The sequence below is a fragment of the Periplaneta americana genome, chromosome 7, assembly GCF_040183065.1.
Source record: "Periplaneta americana isolate PAMFEO1 chromosome 7, P.americana_PAMFEO1_priV1, whole genome shotgun sequence".
In the NCBI taxonomy this organism is placed as follows: Eukaryota; Metazoa; Arthropoda; class Insecta; order Blattodea; family Blattidae; genus Periplaneta; species Periplaneta americana.
In genome coordinates, this window is record NC_091123.1 from 170,191,749 (window position 1) to 170,206,783 (window position 15,035).

At 33.4% G+C, this 15,035-nt stretch overlaps 1 protein-coding gene across 1 annotated transcript in view; it reads right to left on the bottom strand.

The window, feature by feature from the left end:
* Window positions 1–12,400, bottom strand: part of LOC138703704 (kelch-like protein diablo) — a 40,807-nt gene extending 28,407 nt beyond the window's left edge. Inside the window, exons 1-4 of the mRNA XM_069831811.1 lie at window positions 12,196–12,400; window positions 7,729–7,902; window positions 5,490–5,604; window positions 2,208–2,510 (exon numbers count right to left, since the gene is read on the bottom strand). Of these exons, the coding sequence (XP_069687912.1) occupies window positions 2,208–2,510; window positions 5,490–5,604; window positions 7,729–7,895 (585 nt within the window). The 5' untranslated portion in view covers window positions 7,896–7,902; window positions 12,196–12,400. The remainder of the gene's footprint in view (window positions 1–2,207; window positions 2,511–5,489; window positions 5,605–7,728; window positions 7,903–12,195) is intronic.
* Window positions 12,401–15,035: the final 2,635 nt, after the last annotated feature.

The window sequence follows — 15,035 nt, forward strand, 5'->3', positions numbered from 1 at the left end:
TACAGTGGAAAGTTGCCTTGTGTTCACTCATATTTACAGTGGAAGGTTACCTTTTGTTCACTCATATTTACAGTGGAAGGTTGCCTTTTGTTCACTCATATTTACAGTGGAAGGTTGCCTTTTGTTCACTCATATTTACAGTGGAAAGTTGCCTTTTGTTCACTCATATTTACAGTGCAAGGTTGCCTTTTGTTCACTCATATTTACAGTGGAAAGTTGCCTTTTGTTCACTCATATTTACAGTGGAAGGTTGCCTTTTGTTCACTCATATTTACAGTGGAAGGTTGCCTTTTGTTCACTCATATTTACAGTGGAAGGTTGCCTTTTGTTCACTCATATTTACAGTGGAAAGTTGCCTTTTGTTCACTCATATTTACAGTGGAAGGTTTTTTTTTGTTCACTCATATTTACAGTGGAAAGTTGCCTTTTGTTCACTCATATTTACAGTGCAAGGTTGCCTTTTGTTCACTCATATTTACAGTGGAAAGTTGCCTTTTGTTCACTCATATTTACAGTGGAAGGTTTTTTTTTTTGTTCACTCATATTTACAGTGGAAAGTTGCCTTTTGTTCACTCATATTTACAGTGGAAAGTTGCCTTGTGTTCACTCATATTTACAGTGGAAGGTTACCTTTTGTTCACTCATATTTACAGTGGAAGGTTGCCTTTTGTTCACTCATATTTACAGTGGAAGGTTGCCTTTTGTTCACTCATATTTACAGTGGAAAGTTGCCTTTTGTTCACTCATATTTACAGTGCAAGGTTGCCTTTTGTTCACTCATATTTACAGTGGAAAGTTGCCTTTTGTTCACTCATATTTACAGTGGAAGGTTGCCTTTTGTTCACTCATATTTACAGTGGAAGGTTGCCTTTTGTTCACTCATATTTACAGTGGAAGGTTGCCTTTTGTTCACTCATATTTACAGTGGAAAGTTGCCTTTTGTTCACTCATATTTACAGTGGAAGGTTTTTTTTTGTTCACTCATATTTACAGTGGAAAGTTGCCTTTTGTTCACTCATATTTACAGTGGAAGGTTTTTTTTTGTTCACTCATATTTACAGTGGAAAGTTGCCTTTTGTTCACTCATATTTACAGTGGAAAGTTGCCTTGTGTTCACTCATATTTACAGTGGGTGGTAAGGGGTGAGTGCCTCTTTTACTTCCTGGAACTAAGATGTTATGTTTCGTCCCGAAATATATCCTTTCTCGGGTAGGTAAAAAGGCTTTTTAAATCTGTGTATTTCAAATTGTAAACTTCCCCAGCAGAAGTTTTCTTTTTCCTTTTAAAGAAGTAAAAATGAATAAAACCCCAAAATATGTAGATTTATGTAATACCAAGTCATAATATGTAATGTGGGGTAAATATGTAAAAATATTAGTATCAAATTTTAATATATTAATGGTAATTACAAGATTCGCAAAGATTTGTTATTTATATATGAGGGCATTGAACATTTTACGAGAATTTCAATTGCTCCACGAAATTTGTTATACATGCTTTTATGACTCCACATTTGATATTAGATTTTAATTTGTATAGTTTTAGTATTTTTAATGATTTTATTGATAACAACACAATACATTTGAGATACCATACAAGCAATCTACTTTGTATAGCTAAGCACATTCACATTGTTTTAAAATAAATTTGTTTTTAATATTTTGACAGCACATTTAATGTTGGTATAGATAATATTGTCACTATGTCATATTTTATTCTAGTCTAGGCAGTTTCAAATGTAAAGCTTGTATTGTAATTGATTTTAGATGATACTTATATTTATACCTGAAGATGCCCCATTAGGGGCGAAAACGTTTGTATCAAGATTAAATACGATGTAACACATCAATATTTTTTCTCATATGTTTTTCCTTTATATGTAATGCAATGCTTAAGCCATATTGACTGAATAATAATTAATTATATTTTGCTATATGTTATTAACACGAGGCTTAGCTGAACATTTTCCAACATGAATTGTAAATTATTTATATATGGTTAGGTTGAAAGGAATATAATATGTAATTACATAAAAATCCGGTTCCCATTTATAACCCTAGTGATATGTATGTATGTGTGTGTTTGTGCACACATGTACAGTATATGAACCATTAACATAAAAATAAAATATTAGCATTAATAAAATCATGGGAACAGAAACAGTAAGTGCAGACTAAAGAAGTTAACTTCCTTCTGTTTTCTCATACCTCCAGAAGTTGGCCTTCATCAGCAACATTTAGCAGGCGTGAATCCAGAATTCTGAGAAGTGTGTCTGGTGGCACATACAGAAATTCCTCTTCCTGCATTATACATTTAAAATTGTGAAGAATGTATCTGAAAGCTTTGTGTGCCAAGTCGTTATAACTACGAAGAACAGCACGCACGTACACAGAGAGGCAGTTGCTCGCGTTCAGTGTCGACAGCAGGTAATGCGAACATGCAGCTCGCACAGCAGACACTTGCAGCAGATCAGTGACTTCCATTAGGTTATAAACATTGTCTTCTGTCACCTGCAATCAAAAAACAAAAAATTAAGTATCGTCAATATGGAACGAAATGAAGTGAAACTAATAAAACCATTTGAAATGTGGATATGGAGAAGAATGGAGTGTGTGAAGTGGAGGGAAAGAATAAGAAATGAAGCTGTGCTGGAAAGAATGATACTGAAACTGTTCAGAAAAAGAAAAAAGAATTGGTTGGGTCACTGGCTGAGAATAGCGGTAGGCCTATTTGGTCGTAATGTTGTTGTTGTTTGTTGTTTTCTAATGCCAGGTATTTGACAATAAAGTTATTTGACCTCTTGCACTCCAATATTTTTCAAAGATATTATCATGGTCAGCCACTGAAGCACAGATTTTGAGGTGTTCTTGGTTTGAGTTGCACAATGGGCAGTTAGGGGACTGATATATTCCAATTCTATGCAGGTGTTTGGCCAAACAGTCATGGCCTGTTGCCAATCTAAATGCAGCTGGATTTTCGTGGTAAATCGGGAATTAATTGTGGGTTATGATGCAGAGAGTTCCATTTTTCCCTTGAGATTGTGTTATCAAATGTTGTTTGTTGAAGTCTAAGTATGTAGATTTAATAAATCTTTTCACAGAGTAATATGTAGATTTAGTAACAGGTCTGTAAGTAGCAGTGCTGCCCTTCTTTGCTAAAGCATCCACATTCTCGTTTCCTCCATTGTAAGATGTTTAGTTGATTCTGTACCATTAAAGTAGTCCCCGCCCGGAGATCTGATTTGGGGACTATTTTACCTCTGGATAATTTTACCTTAATGGTACTCATTTCATATTGGAGTGGTTAAATGGCAAGTTGTAGCCGATTTAAGTGAACACCATATTTTAACGTTTTGGTGGCTACTTCATTCACACACAACCCCCAGAATGTCTGGAGGACCACACCTGCTGTTGGTCGACGGATCCATTGGACCTAGTTGGGAGATCTTGTTGATCACCAGCTTTCCCTCCTTAAGCCACTGGAGGACGATTTTAGTGCCATAGCAGGTCAGCACTAGGAACAGAAAAGTAGAAAGAGGAGGAAGGAAAGGGAAATGAACCCCTAGGCCTCGAATGCTCTAATGCCGTCAGGGTCGAAGAAAGTAAGAGTTCAGTCAGAGGACTGGATAGGAAAGGGTAAAGACGGAATTAGGTATTGAATAGAGAAAAATTATACCAAATTCAGTCATTAACTCATCAAGCTGACCAGTGCTAATTGATGAGTAGCCCCTCCCTTTAGTTCAGCTCGTAAAATCATGCTTACTAACAGCTGCACCACGGAATTGTTTATGCTTGTGAATTGAATTATTCTACTTAAATGACATGTACAATTTTATATAGCTCAACTAAAATATGTTTTTATATTGACTTAATCTGTTTACTATGTATTGTATTTTTTGTTTAGCATAACTGATGAATTGTATGTACTGTATACGTCAACTGATGAATTGTTTAAGCTTATAAATTGAATTAATCTACTTCATATGAATTGTATAGCTTAACGAAAATAAGTTTGTAAATTGAACTAATTTGATTGTATATGTTTGTATAGTTTGGCTGATGAATTGTATATGTTCTTAAAATGATTACTAGTCTGTGTAGCTCTACTGATGAATTGTATATAGACCTACTGTAAATTGAATGGTAATATGTATAGCTCAACTGATGAATTGTTTATGATTATAAATTGAATTAATCTACTTGATATTAATTGCACAAATTTGTATAGCTTAATGAAAGTATGTTACATTGTATTGTATATATTTGTATAGTTTTGGCCGATGAATTGTATATGCTTTAAATTGAATAGTAATCTATATAGCTCTACTGATAAATTGTTTGTGTTTGTAATTTGAAGTAGTTTGCATGATATGTATTATCAATTTCTGTATATCACAACTGGTTGAATTGTTTATACCTTAAATTTAATTAAATTGTTTTGTATTATAATATAGCTCAACTTATGAATGATCGTTTGCGTTTGTAAATTTAATAATCTGATTGGCTATGTATTGTATACTTTTAGTAGAGCCATCGATGTAGCTCAGTCGGCAGACTCGCTGGGCTGCTGTTCCGGAGCTGCGTTCGGGCTTGGGTTGGATCCCCCTTTGGACTTTGGTTTCTTCCGAGGTTTTCCACAGCCGTGGGACTGAAGCCGGATGGTCTATGGCGAGTCCTTGGCATCAACACCTTTGATTGATTACCCCCTTTGATTTGATTACCTGGTTGGGTTTTTCCGAGGTTTCCCCCACCGAAAAGGCAAATGCCGGGTAATATTTTGGCGAATCCTCGGACCTCATCTCATCTCACTACATCTCGCCAAAATGTAAAAAAAAAAAAAAAAAAAAAAATTGTACAACATTGTAAAAATTTTAGAAAATTACTAAATTGTAAAACTATAAAACTTTGTAAAAATTGTAATTGTAATATTGTAAAATGTTGACATGTTCCACATCTTAAAGCTTCATTGCTCATGTAAGATCTATGGAATAAAATAAATGAATGAATGAATGAATGAAAAGGGATGGGACATTGGGTATTTGTCCAGGTTGGTTTCTTAAAGCCTTCAATGGGAAGGATTAATGGCTCTCCCCCCTGTATCTGACAGATACTCTTTTGCAATGTAGCCGATCAACTGAAGTTCACTGCTCAACGAAACACACTGAAATCCCCCACCCCAACGCAATTACGTACTGGTACCTAAAGTCAGAGGTGCAATAAGCGCAATGTAACGGCATACAATTCTTAGCTCTACACATGATTATCTTCTTGGTAGTATACCATAGCAATTAATCCAAACCCATTTGTACAAGTCTGAATCCTAAAGATTAAAGAAACTTGGGACAGTGTCACTTTTCTATTGATGTTTCCCGGTGAAACTGTAGTTACAAGCTTTCTGACATTAAGGGGAATTTATCAAAGGGTAAAAAACGAAAGAAACGCAAGAACTTACGAGTAGTAACTGAAGAGTTATAAAATACTAATACTTACTTCAATTTCTGTTGTGTAGAAGAAGCGAATTATATCTTTAAGAGCAGAAAATTCCACTTCATGCATTTCAATGCAATCTTGCTTAGTTTCCTTTAAGCCGGAAGTAAACATAGCTCTGAAATCAGTATAATGCTTATGGTTATGGTTTATTACATATTTCTGTAATCTTCATAGGGTAAAGTGTCCTAAATATGATACAAAATCACAAAATTTGAAGTTATTTTGATGCAAAATGTAATATTTTGTGCAAAAAAAAAAAAAAATAGTTTTAATTAGGCAAGATGATGTTCTCACTAACGGCAATGAACCTTCGGGTTCCTTAAAAGCCATAAGTAAGTTATAATTGTGATAATTATGAATATTTCACTAAATAGAGCGTTGTTTTCTGTGTATATAACATTAATTTGGTTTATATAAATTGTCAATTTTCATAATTCTGCCAAATTATATAATAAATTTGCAAATTTTTTGTACGAGAAAATAAGAGTATCATAATTATTTTTATGCTCGACCATGCCGAAATGTAATAATTATACACCTGGTAGAAGTCTTTTAATGCATGTCATTAAAGTACACCTACTCATTAAAGTTCAGGTGTTCAGCCAATCACAAGTCAGCTTTGTACCGTTATATCGATTATTCTCGGATATGCAATCGAAAGACAATTAGCGAAAAGTAACGGAGGCTGGAAATCCAATACTGTCGCAGAAGGTTATGTTCTGTTACTATAATAATTAGCGTTAATTGTAAATAGTATTCAAATAAATTCAATTTTTCATATCGTTTTTCAATTCTAAATCAATTTCCAGGTTATATCCGAGTAATCTTCATCTTATTCTCTGCCAAGGACAATGACATTCGGCCTCGGAAAAAATCAATACTTTCGCGTCTGCGCACATCTCACAATTCAGGTCAGTTCGCACATAACCATAAGAAGACCTAATTTTAAATAATTTCAAGTTAGAAATATGGTCGAGCATAAAAAGTCGTATGAAACTTGCCTATAACGGTAATTAAGATGCTCGCATAAAAATTATGAAACTCGCTTGCGCTCGTTTCATAAACAAACATACTTGCGTCTTAATTACTACCATTATAGGCTTGTTGCATAATGTACTATTTTATATCTCTAAAGCGCAGTTTTACTTAAAACCATAAATTATGGTTAAGTGATCCTAAACCATGCTAGCATTAATAAAACAAAGAATATCTTGGATAAACCTGATTTTCTTATGAAAAAACAGGCTGTGTTATATTTTGGAAAGTTTTGGCTGTCTTATTTTTAGAACATCTTACCCTATTTGATTTCTTTTATTTTTCTTCTTCATTAAATTACTAGAGCCTCGAACTTTAGGCACTAAAAGTTAAGAATGACATTGAGTATAGTTGAATGAATGTGATATTTCTTAGGGGGGGTTTTTAAATCTAGTCTGATATGTAATAATAGAGAACTGAGTTATAAGGACCAGACAATGATGATGTATATCGCACGCTAATTTGTAAGTGATGGTTAGGAGGATTAAAGGCCATTAAGTGCCAAAGGTAAATAATGAATGACAACACTGACATCTAAAACAAGTAAAGCATTACTTGTATATTTATAAACTATAGCAAATAACAAAAAATCTGAAAGTTAGAATTTATAAAACAGTTATATTACCGGTTGTTCTTTATGGTTGTGAAACTTGGACTCTCACTTTGAGAGAGGAACATAGGTTAAGGGTGTTTGAGAATAAGGTGCTTAGGAAAATATTTGGGGCTAAGAGGGATGAAGTTACAGGAGAATGGAGAAAGTTACACAACACAGAACTGCACGCATTGTATTCTTCACCTGACATAATTAGGAACATTAAATCCAGACGTTTAAGATGGGCAGGGCATGTAGCACATATGGGTGAATCCAGAAATGCATATAGAGTGTTAGTTGGGAGGCTGGAGGGAAAAATACCTTTAGGAAGGCCGAGACATAGATGAGAAGATAATATTAAAATGGATTTGAGGGAGGTGGGATATGTTGATAGAGAATGGATTAATCTTGCTCAGGATAGGGACCAATGGCGAGCTTATGTGAGGGCAGCAATGAACCTCCAGGTTCCTTAAAAGCCAGTAAGTAAGTAAGTAAGTATAACAAATAACAATATTAGCTTTTAGTGCCTCCAGAAGTAATTTTTCACATTACTGTCTCGAACTGAAAATTATTAATAAAGTAAATTTTATACATGTTAATGCTTTGAAATACCTGAAGTATGGTGATGCAGATGACAATATGACCTTATGAGCCTTGATTTCATCTCCATTAACACAGAGGGTCACGTCACAAAGAGATCCTGAGTCTTGCAACTCGAAAAGATTCTGCAATAAGCACGTTGGATATATACCGTCATGGAATTTGTAGTCTGGAGCCATATTACAACTACAATAAAACAAATTTTCAATATATACTGGAAAATGTAATGAAATTAAGCATTTATGGTGCTAACATATAATTTTTAATTTAGAGGGGAGAAAGACAATTGAATTTCAGAACTTATTCAAGGTACAAAACACTCTTTCCTTAATGCCCCACACCACTGAAATTGTTAGAGAGCAGATTCTTCTGGTTAAAGCTATTTATAACATGTGCTTCATCATTTCTTGCACAGAGATAAGAGAAGTTATGAAGTAATTACTAAGAAATGTTGCACTAAACTTAACAAGTGATGTAATGATGACTTTGTATTTTCTAAAAAAATAATAATAATTATCAGCAATTATATTCATACTTAAGTTACATAATGTACCATAATTAGGGTGACCAGACGTCCTCTTTTGTCTGGACATGTCCTCCTTTTTAGACCTTTTTCCGGGTGGATTTTTAAAAAAATCAAGAAATATCCTCCTTTTCGTAACTTGTATGCCTGATATTTTGAAGTTATCTTTTTCAAGAATTTGCCTGTAGATGGCAGCAGCATCAATGGAATATACCGGTACTCTTTCTGTCCTCTTTAATATAATTATAGTTCCCTTGACTTTCATATGAAGCTAACTGTAAAATCATTATTATTAAGTTTTCTCATAATTATTTTGCAATAAAATAGATATTAACATATTTTTAAGTATGATATAAGCCTAAATCTGTACTATAAATATTTTGTAATAAAATAGATATTAACATACTTTTAAGTATGATATAAGCCTAAATCTGTACTATAAATATTTTGTAATAAAATAGATATTAACATACTTTTAAGTATGATATAAGCCTAAATCTGTACTATAAATATTTTGTAACAAAATAGATATTAACATACTTTTAAGTATGATATAAGCCTAAATCTGTACTATAAATATTTTGTAATAAAATAGATATTAACATACTTTTAAGTATGATATAAGCCTAAATCTATACTATAAATATTTTGTAATAAAATAGATATTAACATATTTTAAGTATGATATAAGCCTAAATCTGTACTATAAATATTTTGTAACAAAATAGATATTAACATACTTTTAAGTATGATATAAGCCTAAATCTGTACTATAAATATTTTGTAACAAAATAGATATTAACATACTTTTAAGTATGATATAAGCCTAAATCTGTACTATAAATATTTTGTAATAAAATAGATATTAACATAGTTTTAAGTATGATATAAGCCTAAATCTGTACTATAAATATTTTGTAACAAAATAGATATTAACATACTTTTAAGTATGATATAAGCCTAAATCTGTACTATAAATATTTTGTAACAAAATAGATATTAACATACTTTTAAGTATGATATAAGCCTAAATCTGTACTATAAATATTTTGTAACAAAATAGATATTAACATACTTTTAAGTATGATATAAGCCTAAATCTGTACTATAAATATTTTGTAACAAAATAGATATTAACATACTTTTAAGTATGATATAAGCCTAAATCTGTACTATAAATATTTTGTAATAAAATAGATATTAACATACTTTTAAGTATGATATAAGCCTAAATCTGTACTATAAATATTTTGTAACAAAATAGATATTAACATACTTTTAAGTATGATATAAGCCTAAATCTGTACTATAAATATTTTGTAACAAAATAGGTATTGGCGTAATTTAAATTTAATATAGGCTTAAGCCACCCATGTAGCTCAGTCAGCTAAGGGTCTTGCCTGCCGATTTGGAGCTGTGTTCAGGCACGGCTCGATCCCCACTTGGATTGATTACCTGTTTGGGTTTTTTCCGAGGTTTTCTCAACCGTAAGGAAAATGTCAGGTAATCTATGGCGAATCCTCGGCCTCATCTCGCCAAATATCATCTCGCTTCACCAATCCCATCAATGCTAAATAACCTTGTAGTTGATAGAGCATTATTAAATAACCAAGTAAAAAAAATTAATAAATATAAGTACATAATATTTCTGTTCTCTTTTTTCGAACAATGTCCTCCTTTCTGAAGCTTTGTGTCCTCTTTTTTATCGATATGAATCTGGTCACCCTAATCATAATGCAAGAACTGAATAGTTTAATATCTTTTTAGACTTTATTGCTAACTTTGTGTAGCAGTTCACATTGTGAACTCTAAATACAGTGTGTTCACTTAGGGTCTGGGCCCAGAGAGAGGCCTAATTACAGTTGGTAGATGTCATGCCACCTCAAGACCATGCAACTTAATGCGTGTGTATATCTCGCAGTTTAGTTCCCCATTTACCTTCATCAAGATGTGTCATGCATTACTTTTAAGTGTTAGTTCTTTCCAATGTAGACCTAATTTCGGTGTGTGCATTGAATTAGACAGTTAAGACCACTGAAAAAAGAACTGTTATACACATATGGGAAAACCAACTCATGTCTTGATGTGTGTAGGCAATTTAAAGAGAAATAGGTAGAATTAATATAATTAAAGGCATATTAGGTTTATTATTTATGGCTATTATAGCAAGTTTCATAATTTTATACCACACTAAATCAAAATGAAATACCGTAAACTGGGGTAAAGAGGATCACATGTGGTAAAGTGGATCATATGTGTATTGCCTAGATAAGGCAGCGCCACATGGATCACACATGAAAAGAAAACCTTTCTTCTATAAGTGCCACTAAAAATAGTTTTCTTTGCATGTGTGAACCATGTGGCGCTGACTTATCTAACAATACACATATGATCCACTTTACCACATGTGATCCTCTTTACCCCAGTTTACGGTACCTAATCAATTCAACAAAAATAAAGAAAAACGCAATAATGTTATCCCAAGCATTCCAGTCCTTAAATAATTTGTTCGTAGATTAAGAGAAACGGGATTTTGATCTAAATAATAGGTTAGGTTTGGTTTGTTCAGGCTTTTGTTACGTCTACCAAAAATTGTACATGCAAGGCAAACCAAAAACCTCAACAAACCAAACCTATCACTGATCCTCAATGATGCATTTGAAGTCCGTCATATGATTAACATTCTCTAATGAATTACCGGATAAATTATTTATAGTTGAGGCAAAATCATTTAGACAAACTAGAAACAGTAATGACCCTAAAATTGATCCCTGAGAATTTCTCCTAATTCTGAGTGAGGCGAGGTATTCTCGATGATTACTGTTCTTGTTGTTTAGTCAACTGTCAGAAGACACGTTTAAACCTCATGAATGAGACCAATAAGGCATCATTCATGTGGAAATTAAGCCAGGAGATAATGGGTTAGAGTGACTAGTTCCTTTTCCCCACCATTGCATACATCACTGACTAATAACATACTGGTACTTGGGTTTCGCCTTGCGTTGATCATGATGTAAACATATGCACATGTTGCTACTAGTTTATCATTGGCAGACCGATTCCTCAGAACGACTCTGTAGCAATGCGCTTTGAAATATAGTCAATATAGGCCTAAAAATCTTTTGATACCTGTATATTTTAATGCACTTCTGCAGCTCCCCCACTTGTTCTTAATTGCAAACATAATATGCGAGAGGTCCAGGATGAATTACTAGAGAAATGGCCAGTTTCCCTAGTATTGCGTTGAACACATCTCGAGTGTTATATTTGTAACAAGCAATGAGAGGTAGCTAGAACAGTGCATTAGAATATACAGGTAAGTAATATTAATAATAATAATAATAATAATAATAATAATACGCAGCACAACAGCCCATGAAGGACCATGAGTATCAAACGATATTTTTTTATTTTCAAAGTATTTATGGCTGCACATTATCCAGTAGAACCACGTCTTTATCACTACTAATGTATACATTTCACAGAAGCCAATGAAACAAAAGAAAATTGTGCCTACTTTGTTGTAGTTTTTCTGAAGAATTATTTTAGGGACTACCATATATAGGTATGCGTAATTAGGTTCAGGTACGTGTCTACCCTGACCACATATAGGCCTACATGTGATCTGTGGCATCAGCCCTACTTTATGTGAATTGTGTAATATTGTCTTTTCTGTATTACAATGACGGAACCAATATCCTGTACAGGATTTTTATGATGAATATAATATTTACGGTGAGATCTGTGAGTCCCTGTGCCATAAATGTATCAACTTAGGTGTAATATTTAGACATTAATACTACAGAATTTATAAGGTTATCAAAATCCTATGGAGTACCTACGTAAATCAAGGGAACTTAAATAACTTTTGGGTATAGAGAATATGCTGTGGTAGTCCAGTAATTGTAAATGGACAACAAAACTTTGAGGTTAGGTCTATAATAATCACACATTACCGTTAATTTAATGTTCTCGATAGTACTGACATAAAACCACTTCCGTCAATTACACTGTAAGCTTTCATCTGTATTACAGACGTTACAGTATTTTATTCCTGAACTATGATTGTATAAACAAAATAGCTCTCGGCAGAATACAAACATATTTTAAGGTTATTTAATTCATTGTAGGATACAGACAACAGACGCAGACGAATCACAATCCCAATACAGTCTACCAAATTGAACATTACAAACCGCTATGAAATAGTGTAGAAGTCCCTAAATTCTTAGTGTAAAATGATATTATTTCGCTGCTGTGTGTTAATAAATTCGCTAAATCCCTGCATCAGCAGAACCCCTGATCACAATATAACCACTCAGGGGCAGTACAAATTTAATTAATTTTTACGTACTAAACAAACACTGGAAAAACGCGAGAACTAGCGGATAAACCACTGAATTGGTGATGCTGAACCTGTACCAGCGTTGCCAACCTCTTGCTATAAATTATCGCGTTATACGTTTTCTTACCTTGCGATATGCAATAACATGCAGAATAATGCGATAATTTTTTTTAACCATATTATTCCTTTCCATTTATTTCACTTTGCTTTCCACATGAAGAAAATAACACATTAATGAAACACACTTAAGTTTAGTCTTTTGCTGCTATCTGAATAAACATTATAGTTTTCCAATTCTACTTATGTCATAAGATGCATTTTATGCCATTCAGAAAAAGAGGGTTATTCTAATGTTATATAATCAGAGCCCAAATTTTATGTAATATGAATATGATAAATATGTAGGCTATCTAAAAGTGGCAAAATATGTAGATAAATATGCAATAAATAAAAAATATGTAGGCCTACATGACTTAAAATCTAAGCTTTATTAGATGTATTTTTGCACACTGATAAAAAATTACAGATGCCCATGTGATTCAACCTCATTTAATTATTGTTTGGAGACACAATTAATAATTAAATATTTTTCCATATTTTCTGCGGTCATTGACTGTCTCGTCAATGGCAACCCATAGGCCTACATAGGAATCGCCAAGTTAAGCGCTCTAATTGATTCCTTTGTGTCAGTGTAGCAGGAGTTCAAATAATTTTTCCGGAGTGTTGATTCATCCAGAATATTGAAGTTGCAGTATTTGCGTAAGAATGCTTGAAACTTTGGCACTCCAAGTTTATATCACAGTATGTTTGCAGCAACCACTGCGATGCACAAATCTTTATTAATCTTCATTACTGTTACGCATAATTTTTTTCTCCAAACAATATTGATAATAATGTAGGACTATCTTGTTCTTACCTAATCTATGTTAATTTATTTATTTAATGTCTTGCAGACGGAAAATGTATTATATATCTTGTTATTTATTGTGTCTTTAGGCAGTTTTACTATTCTTTGGAAAACTTAAGAGTGTTAAAATTAAATTCATACTAGAAATCAACTAAATTCATACTAGAAATCTTATTTTGTGTGTGTGTATTTTGTGTTTGCAACTAATGACGAACCTATAATCTGTAATAGATTGTACAGGGAATGAATAAATACAATACAATACAATTCACTGGTAGAAGACGAAGAAGGTTCCAGCACCACTTGTGTGTCTTTGTCACACACTTTGTACAGCACGATTTTGCCGTCAGTAGTAAGACACTGCCAAATTGAAATCCAAGCTTTTAACTTGGATGTAACTGACGTCATAGCAGTAGTCTAGCTAGCTGTATCACCTGATGTCAGAATAAGCTTCTCAAGAAAACAGAAAGAACTACTGTTTTCTTTCAGAGCAACTGATTGTGGGTGTTTGTGACATTTTAGGTTCGTATCGGTATATGTCCTTTTTCTCCTTGTCGACTTTAGCTGGTTGTCCACTTGATATTTCGAATGGAATTGTAGGATCAATAATTTCATCTTCAGCTCTTGGTCGATTAATTGCAATAATGTCAATTCAACAACTGCTACCATTATCAGCAGGCAGTGGATCTCTTCGTGAACCTCTAGTCCTTTAGCTCAAAGAGCATTGGTCAACATCAAATGTATGATGTTAAGTATCTTGATTCTCAGCAGTTCTCCCCTAGTGAAACTTCCCAGCACATACAGAAGAGTTTCATACTCACTACAGCAGTGTCTGCAGTGGTTTGTGCCAGAGGAATGCCCTGGAAGAGAATGTATTGGTGCAAACATAGCAGTCATCTCCAACATATCCCTCCATTCAAAACTTAAGAGGCCTTCCTTTGCCACCATCCAAGTTAACTGTTGTTACTTCACGGAATAGTTCTACTCCTCTGTCTTTGTGAAGGTAACCACACCATGTGAAGTACCATATTCTCGTTCTCCATGATGTTTTCTTAATTGTACAATCATTTTGCCTCCTTCAGATGAATTTATTTTCAGTTCAACGAGACAGCGACTTCGAATGTACTGACAGTTCCTCACAGTGTTAACATGGGGCTGGTCAAGATTTTTAAGTTTATTTATATTGAGCTGTTGTAAGAATGCTTCCTAAGAGGTTCGAAATATTGGTAGTCCTTTATACTTATGACCTGCATAAAACATACCATTAGGTATGCCAGTAGGTAATTAGAGAATTTGTTTAACTGATCTCCTAATCATGTTATCCACTTTAATGAGGAACTGTTTCGGAATTTTATTAACGTGAACTGTTTGAAAAGGATATATCAGAGCTGATCCAATGAACTGGCTTATAGCTATTAGTTCCGTCAACAAAGCCCATGTAGAAAGGGTGTTAGTGTGAACAAACAGCCACCAGCTACAACAACTATGATGTACTTATTTCTGTACAATAAAGTTCACTTAATTGGATTTAAAAATACTGTGGA